This window comes from Halichoeres trimaculatus, unplaced genomic scaffold, assembly GCF_033239565.1.
Source record: "Halichoeres trimaculatus isolate MK-OKI-2021-1 unplaced genomic scaffold, fHalTri1.1 fHalTri1_scaffold_4, whole genome shotgun sequence".
Classification (NCBI taxonomy): Eukaryota; Metazoa; Chordata; class Actinopteri; order Labriformes; family Labridae; genus Halichoeres; species Halichoeres trimaculatus.
In genome coordinates, this window is record NW_027437182.1 from 14,374,713 (window position 1) to 14,394,963 (window position 20,251).

The 20,251-nt window shown below is 41.9% G+C and overlaps 1 protein-coding gene across 8 annotated transcripts in view; it reads left to right on the plus strand.

Annotated features, from left to right (window-relative positions):
• ptprsa (protein tyrosine phosphatase receptor type Sa) overlaps positions 1 to 16,939 on the plus strand; it is a 252,495-nt gene extending 235,556 nt beyond the window's left edge. For all 8 annotated transcript variants that reach the window (XM_074667567.1, XM_074667570.1, XM_074667571.1 and 5 more), the window contains 7 exons: positions 758 to 1,043; positions 4,547 to 4,725; positions 4,861 to 4,987; positions 5,097 to 5,222; positions 8,815 to 8,969; positions 12,493 to 12,628; positions 12,813 to 16,939. In XM_074667567.1, coding sequence (XP_074523668.1) covers positions 758 to 1,043; positions 4,547 to 4,725; positions 4,861 to 4,987; positions 5,097 to 5,222; positions 8,815 to 8,969; positions 12,493 to 12,628; positions 12,813 to 12,881 — 1,078 coding nt within the window. In that variant the 3' untranslated portion in view covers positions 12,882 to 16,939. The remainder of the gene's footprint in view (positions 1 to 757; positions 1,044 to 4,546; positions 4,726 to 4,860; positions 4,988 to 5,096; positions 5,223 to 8,814; positions 8,970 to 12,492; positions 12,629 to 12,812) is intronic.
• The last annotated feature ends 3,312 nt before the right edge of the window (positions 16,940 to 20,251 follow it).

Consider the following 20,251-nt stretch of genomic DNA (forward strand, 5'->3'; position numbering starts at 1 on the left):
CCTGTCTCCAGCGTGTGTGTATGCCCATGAGCACACAGAACGGGAGAGCTTTATGTTTCTACCATTATACATTACATAATGCACATTATACAAACACATGCTCCCTTTCTTGCCAGACCTCCATCGTTCTTTTCCTCTCCATCAGTCACATCATCTTTCTTTTTTAAGGCATCCCGAGCTTTTATTCCCTCCACCACTGTCTCTTTTCTCCCTCTCCGTTGAAAGCCCCGCAGTAATCCCTTCCCATCTTTCTTTCTCGCTTCTCCCTTTTTTTTTTACTCCTTAGCCCTTCCTCCCTTTACAAGCGATATTTCTCAAACGGCTTATTCAAATTGAAACCTTCCTTTTTGTCAAGATAAGACGACTTCACTGAGTCCAAAGCCCTGCACAATAAACTGAGATTTGACAGCTTGCTTCAACCAATCTCCATCTCTGTCCTCTTGTTGTTCTATCTGTCAATTTCACTTGTGTCTGTATCCTCTCTCTTGCTATCACCATATCTCTCCATGTTCCTCTGCTGTTGAATTATTTAGAGTGTGATGCCACAACAAATCTACAGACAATACCGGACAAACATCAGCACTTCATGTTTTATTGATACAAGAGTTAAAGCAATCCACAATTACAATTTAATTCCTTTAACACAAATTTGTGGAGCACTTATATTCAAAGCCACAGCTTCCTAAAATGACTGGAAATAAGAGCATGAGAGGAAAGACTTTCTTTTAACTGAAGACTCTTTCTCCTCCTCCCACAGTGCTGGTGTTGGCCGGACAGGTTGCTTTATCGTCATCGACGCCATGCTAGAGCGGATCAAGCACGAGAAGACGGTGGACATTTATGGCCACGTGACGCTGATGCGCTCACAGCGAAACTACATGGTGCAGACAGAGGACCAGTACAGCTTCATTCACGATGCACTGCTGGAGGCAGTCGCCTGCGGCAACACTGAAGTGGCCGCCCGGAGCCTCTATTCATACATCCAGAAGCTGGCACAGGTGGAGAGCGGCGAGCACGTCACTGGCATGGAGCTAGAGTTCAAGGTACAGGAAATACAGATTCACCCCCTCATATCCTCTTTTTCTTTCATCTTTTTAAACCAAGGTATGACCCTTGTGATGGATAAACTTTACTTTTACCTCAGCCTGTGATGTTAAATAAAGGACAGAGTAGCTGAAGTCTTTCTGACAGATGCAAATGAAGCTCATAAAATCACTGATTCTGCTGGCCCAAACCCAAGAAAGTTGTGGACATGTTGAATCACTCTCTGCAGACTTAATCATGAGTAAATACTGCATAAATAAATGCCAAGTTTTTCCACTTCTGTCACCTTGTTTTAAGCAACTGCAAGCTATTTAAGTGAGGCTCACTGCCAGCTCTATTTCCAAGAGGTTATTTTGGATGCAAATCCAGCCTCCTTACCTTTCATGTCTATTTCCTCACCATTATTACCTTCAAGGTTCCTTATTGTGGGTTAGATAAGGACTTTTTGATTCGTAATTATTTGTTTCTTGACATTTTGATTCTTAAACAAACCATGAAGCTATCTTTGTGATGAAACTGAGTAAGCAGACTGGTAAAGTGAAAGATACAGAAGCTGATTTAGGGGACTTGGATGAAAAGGTTTCAGTTTAGTGAAGATGAAGTTTACCACAGTTTCCTACATCTGTGAACTCTGAACAAACCGAGTCTAAAGTTTGACAAGAGGCAGGTTCGACGTCTTTTTAAGCTTAGTGCTTATGCAGAAACAGTATTAAGACAGTATATTACTCTGTAAGCTTCCCAAGTTAAGAAGCAAAGATAAAGGCACCTCTCTGGAGATGATTTACCTTTCAGCTTTCGGTAAGTAGAATATAGATTAAAGCAGCATCATCTACATGGCAGATGTTTTCCAGTTTTTACTGAATCTGTGTCAAAGAAGGAGAATCCCACAGCATGGATTCTTTCATTGTCTTACTTTTATTGTTAAATAATTCACATAACATTAATTAAATACTTATTTTAAGGGTTGAAAAGCTAGACAAGAGAAACAGTGAAGTCTTTTACAGTTTGTCCACGGAGTTCATTCAGGAGGATTTGGAATTAAATGCTTAAGCAAAGAAATTGGGTTTAATCTTTGGGGCACAAGACAAAGGATTTCAGCTGAAAGCAGCATGGATTCAAGTCAAGGTTTGATTCGAGAAAGTGTCTCAAAGAAATTAACAACAAAGCAGTGGCTGAGAATACACAAGCAGGCACAATGTTTTCATAGATCTCCATTAAAGATATTAACAGTCATCAACTTACAAACTCATCTCAGCTCCAGCCCTCCAGTCAGTATATCTGCTGACCTTGAAATGAACACGCACTCACTCTCCAATCATCTATCATCTTCCCATCGCCATTCACCAACACAGCCCCCCTGCCAGGAAACAATAATAGTGCCGGTGTGTTTCGACCGTTTTTTTCCTTTACTCGCCAGCGCACATCGGTGATGAAATCTCCACCGCCATCTGTAACAGGGATAATGCTGAGCTGGCGTCAGGAGTCAAACAGGGATTAATAACGTCCACGCTACAGTCAGAATAGAGAAGAGGAGTGTGTGAGAAGAGAGGTGGGGGAGCTAAGTAATTAATACTTGATGATGACAAATGGAGGTGGATGGCAGGGCAAGTGGAGGGAGGAACGTTTGGCTAATGAACAAAGGGACGACTGTATGCTAACGTGGCATTAAGGTGGTGATTCGACAGAAAGCTGCTGCATCGAGGACGTCTGGGAGGATGTTGTCATTCTCAAGTGGCGGCTGAGGAGCGGCTGTTGGGATTTAGGGGAGAAATGAACGAAGATCAGGGACTTGCTGTTAAGATGTCAGAGGGGAGATTTGTGGCATATGTGCAAGATTAACAAGCTAGTCAAGGAAAGATGGATTCAAACAATGAACATAACCTACAAGTGAGTGGAAAATCATGTAACAGTTTGCAAATAACAATGAACTCACTGGAACAGTACACTTGAATTTTCTCATTGGCCAGCAGGGGGAGACTCCAGCAGCTGCTAAAAGATAACAGATTTTCCACAAGACAGGATACTGATCTTATCTCTCTTTGCACAAAAAAGCCTTCACAGTTTGAAAAAAAATGATAGAGACTTTAAAAACTACTACTTGTAACTACTCTTAAGGTGTTAACTGATCGTCAGACTGTTATGGTTAGGGCAGGTTAGGATAAATATGATGATAATTTTGGAAGCCCCTCTGTGTGACTCACTAAACCCAACATGATTATCCATCAACTCCATGCATCCAATTGAGAAAAATATCATGGGCTAAAAATGGTAAAGGAGCTGGCAGCCATGACCAGAGGTACCTTAGGTGCTGCGCTACCCAGTACGATGACAGGTTGCCAGGCTTGGCTGGGTTCCCTACATCCTCTGTGGTGTGCGGTGGTGAAGCCAAGGGGCCTCTTTAGCACTGCCAGGCCAACTTGAGCCTTTCCAGGTGCTTTTGTGAAACACAGATCAAAGGGAGGACAGAAGCAAGGCATGTAGGGAATGAAGGGAGAAGGAGGTGAAGAGCTGGATAAACTCCAAGTAGCCACTGACACGTAGATACTGGAGAGAAGGGAGGACAACAAGAGGGCACAGTAATGGGTAGAAAAAGAGAGAAATGCCAAGTTAGGAACTTGTGTTGAAAGGAACTTGTTTTCAGAGGCTGAATTCCTTCCTTTTGATAAGCAGGGTCAGTTGCAGCTCATCTCTCTTCCCTCCATTTCGAGATGCTCTCTGGTGTCCTCCTTGGCCGGTCTGTGAGGGGTCTAAACAGTCTGAATGGGGTGTTTTCCATTTGCAGGCAAACAGTAACAAGCGACTCAACACCCACATGAATTCTTTGTAGAAACTTTGAAGCCAGGAGGAAGCGATCATAGGACTTGATGACCCACAAACACCCACAGAGGTCCATGTGATGACGACGGTGATGATGTAGCAGTGCAGCCTTTTATTTTGATCATTATACAGTCTGTGTGTGTTTGTGTTTGTGAGCATCCCTGTGTGGGTCGATGTTTTATGCACACATACCACACTGCTGTTATCAAAGGCACTGGTGACCCACTTTCAGATGAGTTTTCTGTTTGCCACAGACTTGATTTGGGGGATTGTTAGCCTGGGTGTGTGTGGCTTATTTTGTATCCTTGCTTCTGACCCTGCAGGGACTCGCATGTTACAGAGGGGGCTAAACTATTTCAATTACTTTCTGGTGAATTTATTCTGGGTTAATAATATAAAGTTGATCAAAATGGGTTTGAGGTATTTCTCAAATAAATTCCTCTCTTGATAAGTCTCTTATGTGTTCTTCCTCCACGTCTCCTTTCCCAATTTACTCCCACTATTATCCTCCTCTGTCCTCTATGTAACTACCCTTGCTTTTGCCAATTTGTCTCTTCTGCTACATGTAATTTCATCTCCCTTTCCTCCATATCTGTACCTATGTATTTTTACCCCTTTCTCTCTCCTACTCTGTGCATTTCCACCATTCATTTGCTCTAACTATCACTCCATCTTTCTCTTCCAGCGTTTGGCCAACTCTAAAGCCCACACGTCACGCTTCATCAGCGCCAACCTCCCCTGCAACAAGTTCAAGAATCGGCTGGTTAACATCATGCCGTACGAGACCACGCGTGTCTGCCTTCAGCCAATCAGAGGCCTAGAAGGATCTGATTACATCAATGCTAGCTTCATTGATGGATACAGGTAGGAAGAGGGCAAAACATGCAGTTTTGTTTTTAAGTTTAGACTTGTTGTTTCTCATTTCTCAACAGTTACATTGAAATGTTGCTGAATACTGTTTCACCCAACTGTTTTTTTTTGTACTTTTACTTTCTGTAGGCAACAGAGGGCCTATATTGCAACACAGGGCCCTCTTGCAGAGACTACAGAAGACTTCTGGAGGATGCTCTGGGAAAACAACTCCACTATTGTAGTCATGTTGACCAAACTGAGAGAGATGGGACGGGTAGGTCATACAACAGACATGGATTCAAGCACCTGGAGTATTTCTTGGATTTATTAGTGAAGGTTGTAGAGTTAAAGAAAAATAATATTTTGTCCTTTGTTTCAAACAGGAAAAGTGTCACCAGTACTGGCCTGCAGAGCGCTCAGCAAGATACCAGTACTTTGTAGTTGATCCGATGGCAGAGTACAACATGCCCCAGTACATCCTCCGGGAGTTCAAAGTCACAGACGCTAGGGTGAGACATAGAAAGAAGTGTTGGATGTGGAATGAGTGTGATGACTGTGGACTGATTCCACTGTTAGGAAGCAAACAAGTGAAATAAGACCAAAAGACCTCTGTTATCATTAACAGATCATGACACATGAAAGAAATGTGTCAAAGTATGTCACGCCCTATGATTTGTGAGTGATATTCCATGTTGTTTTCAGCAATCTTAGGCTCAAGGCATATGTCCACTGAATACATTTCTTTTGGACTGGTAGTGCCAATTTTCTAAACCAACACAGTCTAGAATTATTCGCCCACTTTTGGACAACCACCACTCGTGTTAATGTTGCCTTTCCACTACACTGACCAATCAAAATGAAGGTAGGGCGGGACTCTTGATATTAACTTTGCCAACTTCAAAGGCAAAGATTTGTACAGGGGAGTTACTATCCACACTTGTATTTTTAAGGATCTACAGTCAGTGCTAATGCTAGGACATGATTCCTACTGGTTATTTTACTATTTTCTTTTGTAAATAAAACCAATTATGAGACATTAAGAGCATTTCAAAACAGACTTACTGGTCCAACTAAAAGAGGAATATGTAAGGTACGTAAATACACATATTACACCAATTTGGCATTTAATGCTGGCAAAGTCTAAGTAAAAGGAAGTAAAAGAAGCGTTAATACATAAAGAAAGCACTTTGTCTCTTTAGTCAAAAAGGCTCTGCAGCTCCAAAATGAGCTATTTTCTGCACTGCACAGACCAACCACCCTTGATTTGAGATTAAGCAGGTTGAGGAGAAATAAGTCACATAAACACAGACACATCAAAAGAACTTTCTTCCCTCTAAAAATGGCTTTGATATTGTAATTTTCTTCAGTAGTTTGATGTGAAACAAGATATCACGATGACTTAACGTGAAGAGTAACTTCATTCACATATTAATGAGGGTTCACAAACCATAGTGACTTTGTTTGCCCTAAAGTGTTCAGAAGCTTCTCTACACTTATCTTTTCTTTTCTTTTTTCTACCTCAGGATTTATTTTTTGGTCCAATTAAGTCGGACAGTTTGAAGCAACAGCAGCAGAACCTTAGCAGAGAGAAAAAACTGCTCTCTCTCTTTGAAAAACAGGCTGACATATCCAAAGATTTCCCAGGCGGTGTGGCAGCTAGTTAGCAGTCGTCCTGTTGGTGTAAAATAAAAATAACACACTATCTGTGCACATACACACTTTATACACAGTGTGAAAATCAGACATGAATGCTGTTTGAGCTGGTCTGCCATTGCCCCTCGCACACAAACACGCACACGCACACGCACACACACACACACACACACACACACACACACAAACACACACACACACACACACTTTTTCTTCATGTTTGACTCTGCAGTGTGCAAAATGCCCCCCATAACAGGCTTCAATACCCACACACGCACACACACAGACACACACACACGAACATATGCACAGGCTCACTCTGCCATGTGCTTATCTTCACGCTGATTTGCTGTTCTAAGCACAAATAAACACAAGTTCAACACACAAGTAAACGTGCACACAAGCACACATTCCCTCCATCACATTAGTCAGTGTTGGGTGTTTCCAGAGGAAGATGATGGTCCTGGTACAGATGGTATATAAATGAAGATCTGTGTGTGAAAGTGTTTGAACTCCATTTAACTGATAGTTTTGTACGTGCTAGTGTGCTGCACATAAACTAGGTTTTACTCCACATACCATTCATCATGTTGATGTACATACATGTTAATGTGTTTATGTATGACGAGGAGTGTGTGTTCGTTTGTGTGTCACATGCCTCTGCACAGTAATAGCGTTGACTCCACGCCTCAACACTCACATCTAGCGAGCCAGTCACGTATTTAATCACACAATTTGACACGCCGCGTGAGCCCTGAGGTTGTGTGTAAAATTTCCCCTCCCTTTCTTTCCCTCTCCATTCTTTCTTCTTTTGGCGTGCTCGGTTCATTGTGCTGTTGTCTTTGCCCCCCTTTTGCTTTTAATCCACCTGCTGAGGCAAAATGTTTCTGAGAGCAAAAACAAAGGCGATGAAAGACAGGAAACATGCAGCGCATTATGAAAGAAAGAAGCAACACAACATGTCACACAAAAAGATCCGGTGCATGGAACTTATTGGAATCCAAACCAGTTGGTTCCTGGCGTATCGCTCCTGCACGGATATACGTTAACCAAAACATGGCAACACAGTTCATGCTGGCACAAAGGACGTCACATTTAAAAGACAGATTATGTACATCCTTGGCAAACAATAGCTGGATGTGTTATAAATTCTGCATTTAGCATGCTTGAAAAAGAAGGGGGATGAGCAATGTACATGAAAACATCCATGAAAAACACAGAGCTTTGGTGCTTTGCTGTTCACTCAGCATGGTGTGTGTCATCTTTGGCACGTAGCAATAGACAGATCATTAGGAATCCAGTGTCAACACATTTATTTCTACGACACAATTCAGAAAAAAAAATCCCTTAACATAATGTTTTAATTTTTAACTGTCGAGAAACATTTTTAAAAGAAGACAGCAAGATTCCACAAAGGAGAATTGAAGAAACAGACTGTAGCCTGTTATACAGAGGAGTGAGAAACAACAGCAGAAATGAACACCTGGATGTCTTGATAGCTGGTGGCGTCAAGCAGACAGCCGTCTGAAAAATCAAAAAAGCTCCTCCGAGAAATCCTTTCACTCCAAGAAAACTTTCTACAGGGGAACAGAGGAGTCAACATTGCATTATTAAACTTGATGATAAGCTCTCAGAGAATAAAGCAGATCACATTTATGTCTATATATGTTTTTGTTTGCATCCAAAACAAGTCTTCTGAAACTAGATTACAAGAATCAATACAAGATTAAATTGTTCAGATTGGCATTCTGTCTAGCGAGCCCGTCACTGTGTTTGTTTTCAATTTTCGCAGTGGAATGCCACCTTCTGCTCCCCTCGTTCTTTGCTTCTTACCTCCATCGCTCCACTCATCCATCAGGTCGCTGCATCGATCGCAGCGCAGGATTATCCTATTCAACATGGTGTCTGGGAGAAGACGCTTGTCATGGCAGATACACTATTGATTAGCTTTAACTAAGACTTACTCACATCGCACGCACACACTGGCACACGCGCACACAAACAAGTACACACACCAGAGAGGGGAAAAAAACGGGACAAAATCGAGACGATCAAGAGAGGACACGCTGTCCCTCCTTGGTGAGATGTGTGTGTCATTGCTGTATTAGTGCTATAGAGAAAAACAAGCACAAGTTTCATTTCAAAGGACAATTTGTAAGAAGACTTTTTATTAGATTTGCTTCATTTGCTGTTCTTAAAAGGATCCAAAGAGAGTGTGTGGGTTTGTTGGGTGGGTTTGGAACTACAGTCCCTGGAAGTAATGATGCAAAACTCTTCATATCAAAACTCCCTCTAAAAAATCATTGAAGAAACAATCCCTCCAATCAGTTTGTCTCTGGGCAACAACTGCCTTCAGTGTTAATCCTTTTCTTGCCGCCTTCCTTCTCTGCTCTCTCCTCATTTTGCTTCCTAACATAATCTTCAATCCTCTCTTCTTTGGATTTGCAGGATGGCCAGTCCAGGACAGTTAGGCAGTTCCAGTTTACTGATTGGCCAGAGCAAGGTGTGCCCAAGTCTGGGGAGGGATTCATCGATTTCATTGGCCAGGTGCATAAAACCAAGGAGCAGTTCGGACAGGATGGACCGATCTCTGTCCACTGCAGGTAAGAGCCCCCGCTGTTGTACTACACCACATTTAATGTCTGAGCTTAAGGGCGACACTTCATTGTAATATGAGTCTCCTTAAAAAGAGGAACATGATGTACCATCTCCTCAGGCATGCCTCTCTAAAGACAGCCCTCCCCTCCTGAAAGAGACGGAGAGCTTTAAGATTAAATCACTTCTTGAGGTGGTTATTGTTTTGCGGCCGAACCTCCTGCGGTGCAGCTCTAACAGCACCATCAGATAGCATCCCTCCTCTCCAGTTTGCCACCGCAGTACTCTACCCCTGCACCTCCACAGGCCCATCTCCTCCATAATTGATAAGGCTGAGATGCAGCTTGGCATTTGCAAAGAGGAGGCACATGAAATGATACAGCCATTCTTTTTGGGTTTTATGATCGCTCTGCGATGCATTTTTCATCACCCGGGCTGTAGCTTCCAAGGTAACCTTCATCATTAACTTGGCGTGCTGGGCTCAGTAGAAGCTGAGATTTGGTAGTGTGCTCCAGCAAATCCTCATTTTATTCTCATTAATCAATAGACCTTGAGAGGAATCCTTCTGAATGAGCTGCTTCCTCTTATTTTGCAGGACAATTGGCATTTTTGACAAGCCTGTTTTTGTTTGCTGTGGTTATACAAAAACACTTGTTCAGAAACTTGTTACATTTTTCATGGTTTGATTGACGCTCAGAAGAAAGCTTTAGGGCTACAACTGTTCCTTTGACAACAAACAAAGGTGTTAGCATGCTGAATAATTCCCTTTCTGTCTCATAAAAATGGTTTACTTTCCAACCAGAGAGGCTGTCACTTCTTCTCCACATTTGTACAGCACAGGCGCCATGACATCATCAAACATAACATCACCTCGCCTGTATTAAAAAGCAATGATGTCACCGGGCCTGAAGTGGCCCCAGGGGAGGTGTAAGAAGTGTCAGGGAAGCTCCAATAAGACTGAGTTATTCCTCCCTTCTATGAAGCCGTTATTGGAGGAGGAGAGAGGCAACTTAAAGCAGGGATCAGTTATTACAGAGGCTGTAAGTGATGTAGGAAAAGTAAACTGCTATAGTGGAATGATCGTGTTGATTTTAGCCTTTAAATATAAAGTTTATACATTCTTAAAGCATCTCAGTGGACCAGTTTTGATTTTCAAAGCATGACAGGTTCATACTTAAAGGGGCTGTGAGGAGTTTGAAAGTGATCTTGAAAAAGGCTCCCTTCCAGATATTTGCCTGACCGTAATCCACACTTTAAAATGAGATTATCAGCACCAATATTGCTGGTTACTGCATATTTAAAATCACTACTTCTTAGCTCCCCGATTGGGCCGACCAGGACCAGATTGATTTACGGCACGTCTAGGTCTTTTTGACAACACCACGACAGCCGACTAAGTTTAGTATTGAGAAGAGATGAAACACAGAGAACTGTATTTTCTTTGCTAATAACAATTGATGACTCATTTTATAGTGATAGTTGACACAGGAGTCTAACTGTCAGACAGAAAAAGGACATAAGAGCACAAGGACGCTAAACAGGAGAGTGACACAGCCAGAGCTAAAGGCTAATTAGCCTTTAGCTTGGGCTGTATCACTCTATAACACAGGGGCTAAACTGTTTGTGATAATGTTCATTCCACCCCACATGCAGTAGTTATTCTGCAGTGGTCTGTTAAAACTTGAGAGTCTATCAATAAAATGAAGTGTGAGGTTACATTAGCTCTGCTTGGTAGATGACTGGCAGGACATAGCTAACCAAGATTTACTGACAAACACATTGTGGAAATGTCTTAGAGCACTAAATCTGGACAGCTAATAAACTACATACAAACTGAAAGGGCTATGTCACTGTACCAGTAAGTACCTTACCTCTGTGTTGTATCCAAAAAAAATTGTCTTGAACAAAGACAATTTGTTTCGGTCAGATCTCCAATTATTTCCAAAACACACGTCTCACCGAGAGTAATTTATGACTGTGTGCGGAGACTCCGGGCCAGAAGGTGACGAGGGAGTGCAATCAAAATAGATCCTCCTCATAGTATCTTTAAACTTCTGGAGCTAAGAGGGATGTTAATTGAACATTTTCATTCTTTTTGTTGGAAACCTGAATTACTTTTTGTCTTTTTAAATATTTTGTGCCAGATTCTGATATTTTGCAAAGATTTTTTTTTTTATGGAATAAGTGTTAAACAGTTATCTTGTTTGACCAATAAGTTCCTCTTCACCATTGAATTAAAAGAATAAATGAGACACTGGTACAGTAGCCACCTCCTCCTCCTCTCTACCCCCCTCCTCCTCCGTCAAGCTTTTCATCCCTGAGTTGAGAGCTTATGCCTTCCTTTTCTCTTACTCTGTCACCGGCCTTCCCTGTCTGTCATCTCTCTGTCTGTATTTCTTAATCCTCTCCCTCTCTTTCCTCTTCTCTCCCCCTCTCCGTCTCTATCCACCCATCCATTCTCAGCCCTTCTTTCTTCTCCGCTCCCACTCCTCTTTTCTTCTCTCTCCTCCTCAGCCTCTATCTAATAGACCCACATGCTTTTTGTCATTAATTGCCTGATTACTTCCCGTGAATGGGGACACCAAATCCTCTCAGTCTGCAGCGGCTCGGCGAGCCTTCAGATTTGGAGAGTCGATCTTCTTGGAGAGAGAAAGAGAGGGAGAGGAGCTCCGAGTGAGTTTAAGAGTCCATGTGACAAGCTGTGACCGACTCCCTGGAAGAGGCTTTGGGTGGGCTGAGATACACTGTGGCATGTGGTGTTGGTGGTAGAGGGTAGATGTGGGCGGATGTTTCCACAGTATAATTAAGATCAAAAGTGATGTTACTGATACTAATTCAATAATCATGAACTGATAGAGCTCCTCCTTCCTGCTATGTTTAGTCTTGTCCCCAAACAGACAAACTATAAATGTGCGCCAGCATCCGTCACTTTCACTCCTCAGTCAACAAAACGGCATCGGAGGCTGGAAAAAGCCCGAATAAATCTGTTGTCATATCAATTATTGTTCCATTGGTGAAGTGGAAGTCATTTCACAGCAAAGCAGCTTAGAGAGGCAGCTCTCAAGTATTTCAGGATCTGAGTTAAGACTCGGGCTGTATTTCTGGAGAGCAGCAGCAGCACAGGCTGACTTTCCCGACACATGGGAGGAGCTTAATGAGACAAACTGTTTGGCTGTTTGTGTGCGTGATTTGGAAAGCATGTGAGCAAGTGAGGATGTGTGTGTGCATGTGAGTGTGAGTGTCCTTGAGGGCTCATTTGTGTTTGACGAGAATGTGGGTGCACATCAAAGCAGATTCGCAGTGTTCTGACATGCAAATTGCGTCCTTGCCATCGACACCCTTGCGCTGCACTCGCGCAGGATCTCTGGGCAGCAAACTCTTCAAATGGGTGACTTTTACAGAAACTGTGGTTTCAAGTGCAAAAATGGTCCTGTCATTTTAAAGTTTTGGTTCAGGATGACACACGTTTGAGCCCTAATACTAATGCAATGTGTGTATTCACATGTATAACATCCTCTTTCTGTCTCTCAGTGCTGGTGTGGGCAGGACTGGAGTCTTCATCACCCTAAGCATTGTGCTGGAGCGAATGCGCTATGAGGGCGTGGTTGATATCTTCCAGACGGTGAAGATGCTCCGGACACAGAGGCCAGCCATGGTCCAGACAGAGGTCAGCAGACACACACTAACACACAAACAGAAAACACACAAGCTGCCTGTACTTTGAGGACAAAGTTAGTTTTGTCTAAGTTGTCTGAAACTCTTAATAGCTCATTACCATAACAACTTTTTGATTCTAGTGTTGATCGTTTTTTTTCTCATGTGTTTTGTTTATGTGTTTTTCTTCCCTGCAGGATGAATACCAATTCTGCTATCACGCAGCTCTGGAGTATTTAGGAAGCTTTGATCACTATGCAACGTAAAAAGCCATCTCTTCCCCCCAGAATCCTGTCGCCCCCTCTCAACAGTCTCCTGAGCCATAGAAACTTTGAAATTTGAAACGATGACAGCAGACGACGATAGCCCCATCGCTAATTCAGACGCATCAACCAGGATCCTAATGTAGATTTTTTTCGAAGCAGACGCCCAAGTTTAACAATTCCAATTTGACGAAGAGACCCTTCAAGGAGGAAAATTGCCCCTCATCAGGAAAAGAAACTCCTCCTTTGGAGGGGAATCAGACTTTGTGGCTCAAGCTGTGGGGTGGGAATCGATCAAAGTGTCAGACTGCTTACCTTACCTCAAGTGTTTCAATGTGGAGGACATTGTAAACATTCGTGGACATTTTTCTTCTCAAAAATATCTTTGTGGTACAACGGTAACAAGCAACAGAAAATGAAGGAGAAGGCAACAGCAAAAATCAACGAGAGGCAGATGGATGTAGCCAAGATGGCAAGACTTTCTTGCTTTTTTGATATGCCTTGGTGTAAAAGGGGGTTCAAGTATTTCTATAAACACATTTTTGTGAGCGGTACCCAGAGAAATGACCAAATTGTGATTGCCTGTGTGAACAAAACGGTTTTCCCCGAAACTCTGGTAAGACAAAAAAAATCATAACAGTGGAAACGTGACTGGCACGAGAACAATCCCATCTGGCATCGAAGAATCCTGGAGTGTTTTTTACACTAATGATATGCATAACTTGTGTGGAGAAGCTCTCAATTATTAAACAATACATCACATTATTGCCTGTGCTCAAGCGCTGGGAGCATAGAAATGGCTCAGTCAGTGCTCGGCAGGAAGTAAGCAGCACTACATATCTGAAGATTGGTCAGTTTCATGCAACGTGTGTTTGTGTAAAATCAGTATCTAAAGCCAGGTTACCATGGTGACGTCGAAAAAAGCACCAAAGTGTTTTGAAAAAAGTGCCCCAGGAGTCGACAGAAAATTGGAGGGAAAATCTCAAGCAGCTGCAGCTCGGTCTTCTTCAGGTGGAGAAACGGCTATCGTGTCCCATGATTTTTTGTACAATCACTCTCCTCTCTGGAAGTGTTGCATCACGGGGCTTTCGGCGTTGACATCCACCATTTTTAACGAGAGATAAATCTTGTAGTTGAGAAGCTTTGGAACAAACGGAAACAACCAAACAAGGATTGCCACACAGCTGGGGCTTTCTTTGTGTACAGTGACCAACGCTCATCATCATTGTTTTGAACTTTTTTGTCTTATGAGGAATAAACTTTTTTTTCTGTTGTTTTTATTTTTCTGTCAAAACCAAACATGCTGCTTATCTCGTGTATGCTGTACGTGTGTGACTCTTGAGGGAGACGAAACTGACGAACAAAAGATGCCAGCTCTGCTAACCGCTTGCGCCCAGGCGGGCATGACTGAAAGCGCATCCACATGACATCGTCCGCCAGTCTTTTCCCGCTCTCCTCTTCTTTTCCAGCCTCTTCTATAATCATCCTATGAGACACTTCAGAGTGGCAGAGGCCTGTTGCAGTGACGGAGCTGTACATTCAAGTGTTTGAAAATTTGGCCTTTAGTTCCACTGTTTGTGTTTGGTACCAGACAGAAAAACAAAGTAGTCGCTTTGTTTTTTCGTCTTCTGTCTGTTTTACAGATGATGTCTCTGTGGGTGCCACAGCCAGACCTGGCGGCCATGTTGGATCTCGATGCCATGATGCAATGATGGAATTCCTCGAAACTTGCACAACCCTGAGAAGCAAAGAAACTTGAAGAAAATACTCCAAAAACATCTGGATTTGAGACACCAACTAACATGTGTCTGCTAAACAAAATCAAGTTTGTGTTCACTCCGAGATCAGCGCTGCGGTAGAGACAGGTGTGCGGATTCCTTTAAGGTTTCCGATGGGCGTGCACAAAAAAACAAGAGTGATGGACAGAACTGTGTGTAATCTTTATTTCCAAAAAAGCCTTATTGTTATTGTAACATTATGAAAACATTAATGTTGTATTATGACGACTTATTTTACATGACATAGTTTGACTTTTTATTTTCCTTTTGGTTTAGTTTTTTAACAGAGACGTATCACCTTTTTTAAAAAAGCTAGCCGCAAAAGAGAAATGCTTATTTGTTCATATTACGTTCAAAGACATTCTATTTTTTCACTGTAGAAAAGTTAAGTATAACATGTCTGTGTGAACGTGTGCATATATGTATGTACGAATATATATACTGCACACTCACACACGCATTATATATTTAAATGCAGAATATAAAGATATATCCAAACACTTAGTATTATTTCAATTTCTCTCCTCATCATTATTTCTTTTTATACCAGCCAGTGCTCATGTTTCAAAATGTGACTTTTATTTGTTTCTTTTTGTGTTTTGTAATCTAAGAAGCCTTGTGTGTTTCTTGGGGAGAAGCTGAGGTGGCGTTCTCTGACTGAATCCTCCGTCTCAGCTCACAAATTAAAGCCTCTACCCTCGGGTAGATTTTGTGCCGATGAGGAGGTGCCATTTTTAAACCTTGTTGAGATTCTTTATAAGCATTGATTTGTAGTTTTTGAGCGTCATTTTCTTTTTCTGAGCAACTGTTGAACAACAAACTGGTCGACAAATGAACTAATCAGTCATAACTAAACATTTTGTTACTATGTCAGCCCAACTTGACGTACTGTACCCTGTATGATCGTGTACAGACTATGACCCTCCAGATTTCTTTTCTTTTTTAAAAAAACTTTAATTTCAGACATAATGAGGTCATCCATTTTGTTAGATATCCACTATGAACTAGAATATACCTGTAAATAAACAAATATATAGATTATATGTATTTGTATCATTTGACCCTCAAGATCTCTCATACTTTAAGTGGGAACAGAAATTACAAAGATGGAGGTTCTGCTCATATCCGACTTCCTGGTGTGTAAAGCCTGTTTTCTCTCCTTCTGACATGTTCTTTCTCCAGCCTTGCTCCCTGCTCTTTAATTACCGCTCACTTTTTTTCTGCATTTAATTTCCCCTGCTAGCAGTTAAACTGGGAAACAATCCAGTTCCTGTTGTCACACCTATAGCCTCAATGAGGGCTGCAACATTGATCCACAGCTACAATTTAGCTGAGGATGGAGAGTTAGTCCATGCTACCAACTAACCATTTGAATTGGTAATGAGCCATTAACTCAAGGTCTGGTTACATTCTTGTTTTCAGTGCAGTGGAACCAGCATGTACCGAAAATAGCTGTTCTTTTCTGTAACCATAAACTTTGAGTAACTATAGAGATTTAAACAGATTTTGTTGAAATAATTGGACCCAAAACGTCTCAAGTTCTTACAAAAATGGACATCACAAATTCTCCACACTCTTCCACTCTGAGAAACAATGGCACCCAAAGGTGCCCTTCACTCTTTAAAACTCTCCCACTATCCCTTAAGAGTTTCCAGCAGCCCAAATCCCCAAAATACCAAAATGTTTTTAAATTTGTCATCATCTGATGGAGAAAGCAGCTATGCTTACAGCCAAACGTAGAACATCAAACATGATGATTTATTTCCCCCTCGTGCTTTTCTCAGCGTCGTCTGGAACCACACTGTGTGTTTTTGTTCAGCCATGTTTCGTTGTGGGATGCAGAAAGACATCAGGACTCACTGAAACAGAGCAACGCAATGCAACCAAGGGAAGACCAAGACAACCAAAAACTTGCTGCAAATTCACATTTCCAGCACGTCATTTCTGAACAGTGGGAACCTTGAAATGTTTCATAACGAACTAAAAGACTGGACTGGAGTCTTTGGGAACTCAACAACAACAAAAAAAGAAGACTGTCAAAATGGCCCAATGCCAAAACTGAAACCGTGGAAGTCTTTGGAAGCTTGTGCAATGTGTTACTCTTTTGACTTCATGTAAAGATCGTAGACTTTTGAAAAACAGCCACCAAATTTACTGGAATATGTCACTGAACATTTGAGGGTTGGGCGGGAGACTAACAAAAAAACAACACTAACAAAAAATGACATCAAGAAGAATAGAACAATATACAGTACCTACTGACAAAATGAAAAGAACCCAAACTCAGCAAAATAGTTTTTCCTTTATATGAAGGCCAAGAGCTATCACTTTCAAACTGTTACTTCTAACTGAAACAATAATTGGTTTAAAGCCACTGTGTATGTAGATATGTTGACTTTGTATTAAAGAAATGTTGTCTGAAAAACCAATTTGTGTTTGCTCCTTTTCAGTGATGCATCATATTTTCGAAGTACCAGTGCTTCCACAGACACCTCAGTAAGACAGTGCCCATTGTTGTCAAATAACACGGAAAGAGAGCGAGCGTCATCCTCATGTTGATAGAGTTTGATTCATGTGATGTGTTAAAGTTTTGACAATGTTAAAGTGCCAAAAAACTGCAGTTTCTCAAGTGTCCACTTGAGGCAGAGTCCAAAGGCAAGTAATGTCCCATAAACATCCATGCTACATGTTTTTCTACAGCAAACCTGAATAAGTTTATAGTTTGGTGAAAGAAATGCTTTTGGTCTGAATGGTTGACATTGCATAATAACTTTTTTTATATTAAGACAAAGAGTATGGTTAGTAAGGCGTAGGTTAGCATAAGTAAGGGTGTGGCTGATACAACAGACAGGAAGGAATGTTGTGGCAATTTGCTTTCAGTCTTAAGGGGCAGTTTACACATCAATGGTTTTATGGTGAAACGCAAAAGTTTTGTTGCGTTTCGGCCTCGCGTTTACACGGTAATGGAGTTTCCGTCGACCTAAAACCCAAACTTTTGAAACCATTGCTGTGTAAACAGTAAGCCGGCGTTTTCAGTGGAAACACTGACATCACACTCCGCTTTGCGCAAAGGCATAAAACAGTACAACAGCACCGTTGTTACGATCGTTGTGGACTACCGTGTTGTGCTTGTGCTGCTGAATCTGCTGATTGTCTTTCAACAAAATGTGCATCTGTTGCTCCACTTCTGCATTTAGTATTCGCCAATACACCAGATGATCGGCTCAACTCTACTTCAGTGGAGATCTCCCAAAAGCGGCTCCTGGATAAGACAGTTATAGTGCCATCTACAGGCCTGGCATGTTTACTACAGAGTTGTCAGTCCCTCAGCATTTCCGTGTAAACACAGACAGCTTTTTTGCGCTTTCTGATGAAACGTTGTCATGTAAACAGGGCCTAAAAGCCTACCCCAGCTACACCTCTTTGTTCTTGTCCAAGCTGATGTTCAGTCACTATTATCAACTCAGTGGCCGCTACTATTTAGCTCTAAAACGTCTCTTCAGGAAGCAGTGGGAGAACTCACTGATACCACACCCATATTGTGTTTTTAAGTTATGTCTTAGACTTATTTTTATGACTGTCCAGAGAGGACAGAACAGTGGATAGATCAGGACACAGGGTAAAAGTAGGGAGAGACATTCAGGAAAGAGGCTGCTGGTTGGACACCTGCTCAGGGGTTAGCCTCACGGGATGACCTAACCACTAGGCCGTACCAATGCCTCCGACAACTCCATAATCTTTGATGTTACTTCAAATGACCCCATCACTGATTTTTCCAAAAAAGTTAACCAAGAAAATAAATCAAGTTTGAAGTGTGGTTATTTTCTCAGACTTGTATAAAACCTCACTTTTTGTATTCAGTAGAGTTGAATGCAAGTTTGAGGCACTTCACTGTTTGCAGTCCTGGAGACTACAATAATGTCTATAACACAGTTTATGCTCCCTATCTGTGTTTGTTGTAAACTGGATATTCATCCTTAACTTCAGTATTTTAACTCTACATGCATCCACTTCTATCATTCACACACCACTAACCACTGAGAAAAACCTCTGTGAAAGAAGAGCTCGCAGGACAAGTGATGAAGCACACAGATGGTGCACTTGGTTTGTTGATAGATGGCTTGATTAGCTTCCTGCTCTATTTGTCCACCAGCCTCTCCACAAACACATCCCCAAGTGTCCTTAAGCCCCTCTTCAAGCTTGATAAATGCCACCCAGACAGGCTGATATTGGTGCAGCGGTAAACTTTCACCTGGTGCTATTTGCTCTCACATCTGTCCCCAAATGAGGCTCTTCAGAAATCCGATCAACTCAAAGTGAATGAGTGCAAATAAAAGGAAAGTGTTGGTGCAACATCGTGCTCTGTTTGACCAATGTTAGCTTCACGTGACAGCCTGCAAATCAGTGATTTAGTATACAAGGTATCAATTAAATATGACTTGCTACCTATACTTGAATAAAGAGAGAATGTGAGGTTAAGATGTGGAGTAAAGAAATGTGCATAACTTTAGATACACTGCACTGCAAACAAATCAAAGCAGAGAAAAAGTGATTGCAGAATTCTTTGTAAGGGTGTAAAGATTGAAAAATAATGTGGTTTACCCAGTTTTTACTCTTCCAAGTTAACAGGGTACAAAACTTGTTAAGCACTCTCGTTAACCACTTTTTTAAAGTTATTGTAAGTATGAACAAATTCATTTGCACATCTTCGCCCATGATCCTGAACACCTTTGAAAGACCGAAAGTATACATTTCCTACGTTGTTTCTTAAGTTTTACTTTCTAATATGGTTTCCCAAAGCCCTGATCTTCATGGCTGTTAAATTTCAGTGTTTATAAGGTGCATGCAATGAGCCAATAAGCTCCTTGTCACTTAAAAAAGCAATTTGTGAAAACATTGTGCAAAGTCGCAGGAGTATTGTCAGTCATTAAAGGCTAATATAGGCAGAATGACAGCCCACTTCAAGGATGACGTTACTAATTGTCTGCTTGGAGAGCTGTGTTTCAGTCCAGTCTTTTCTAATAGTGGCGAGCCAACAGAGCGAGTGTGAGGGCAGGCGAGGAAGTGAATTAGGGCGGTGATTATGCAGTGATTCAGACAGCAGCTCATTAGGACCCAGCTAAGCAAGCAATCAACGAATCGATGTGACAGTGGACCCAAAAGCCACAGAAATTTGTAATAAATGGCAAAGCGATAAATTGGATTATCCACAGCCCCGTGGCCAAGCTCCTTCTGTTGCAAATGACAAATCAATCCAATCATGCCACGAGAAGGGAAAAAAAAGCAGCCAAAAGAAGCCGAGAAAGTGGCCTCGTGTTGTCTGGGGCTGAGGAGGTGAGCAGTCTGAGATGTGCCTTGTTAAGGTTGTGGTTTTCCAGAGGTCATTTCTGTATGATATTCTGGCCTCTAAAATATTCATGACAGACCATTAGCTGTTTATGGCCACCTTTTATAACAAGAGATTTACTGACATTTGAGCTCCAGCCAGAATACTAAAGGTGTCAGAGGGGTATCGTAGCACATGCCTGCTGATTCACAGAGGAGAGAGCTGCTGCTCTGCGCTGAGACACTGATGATGCAAATGAGCCGCCGAGG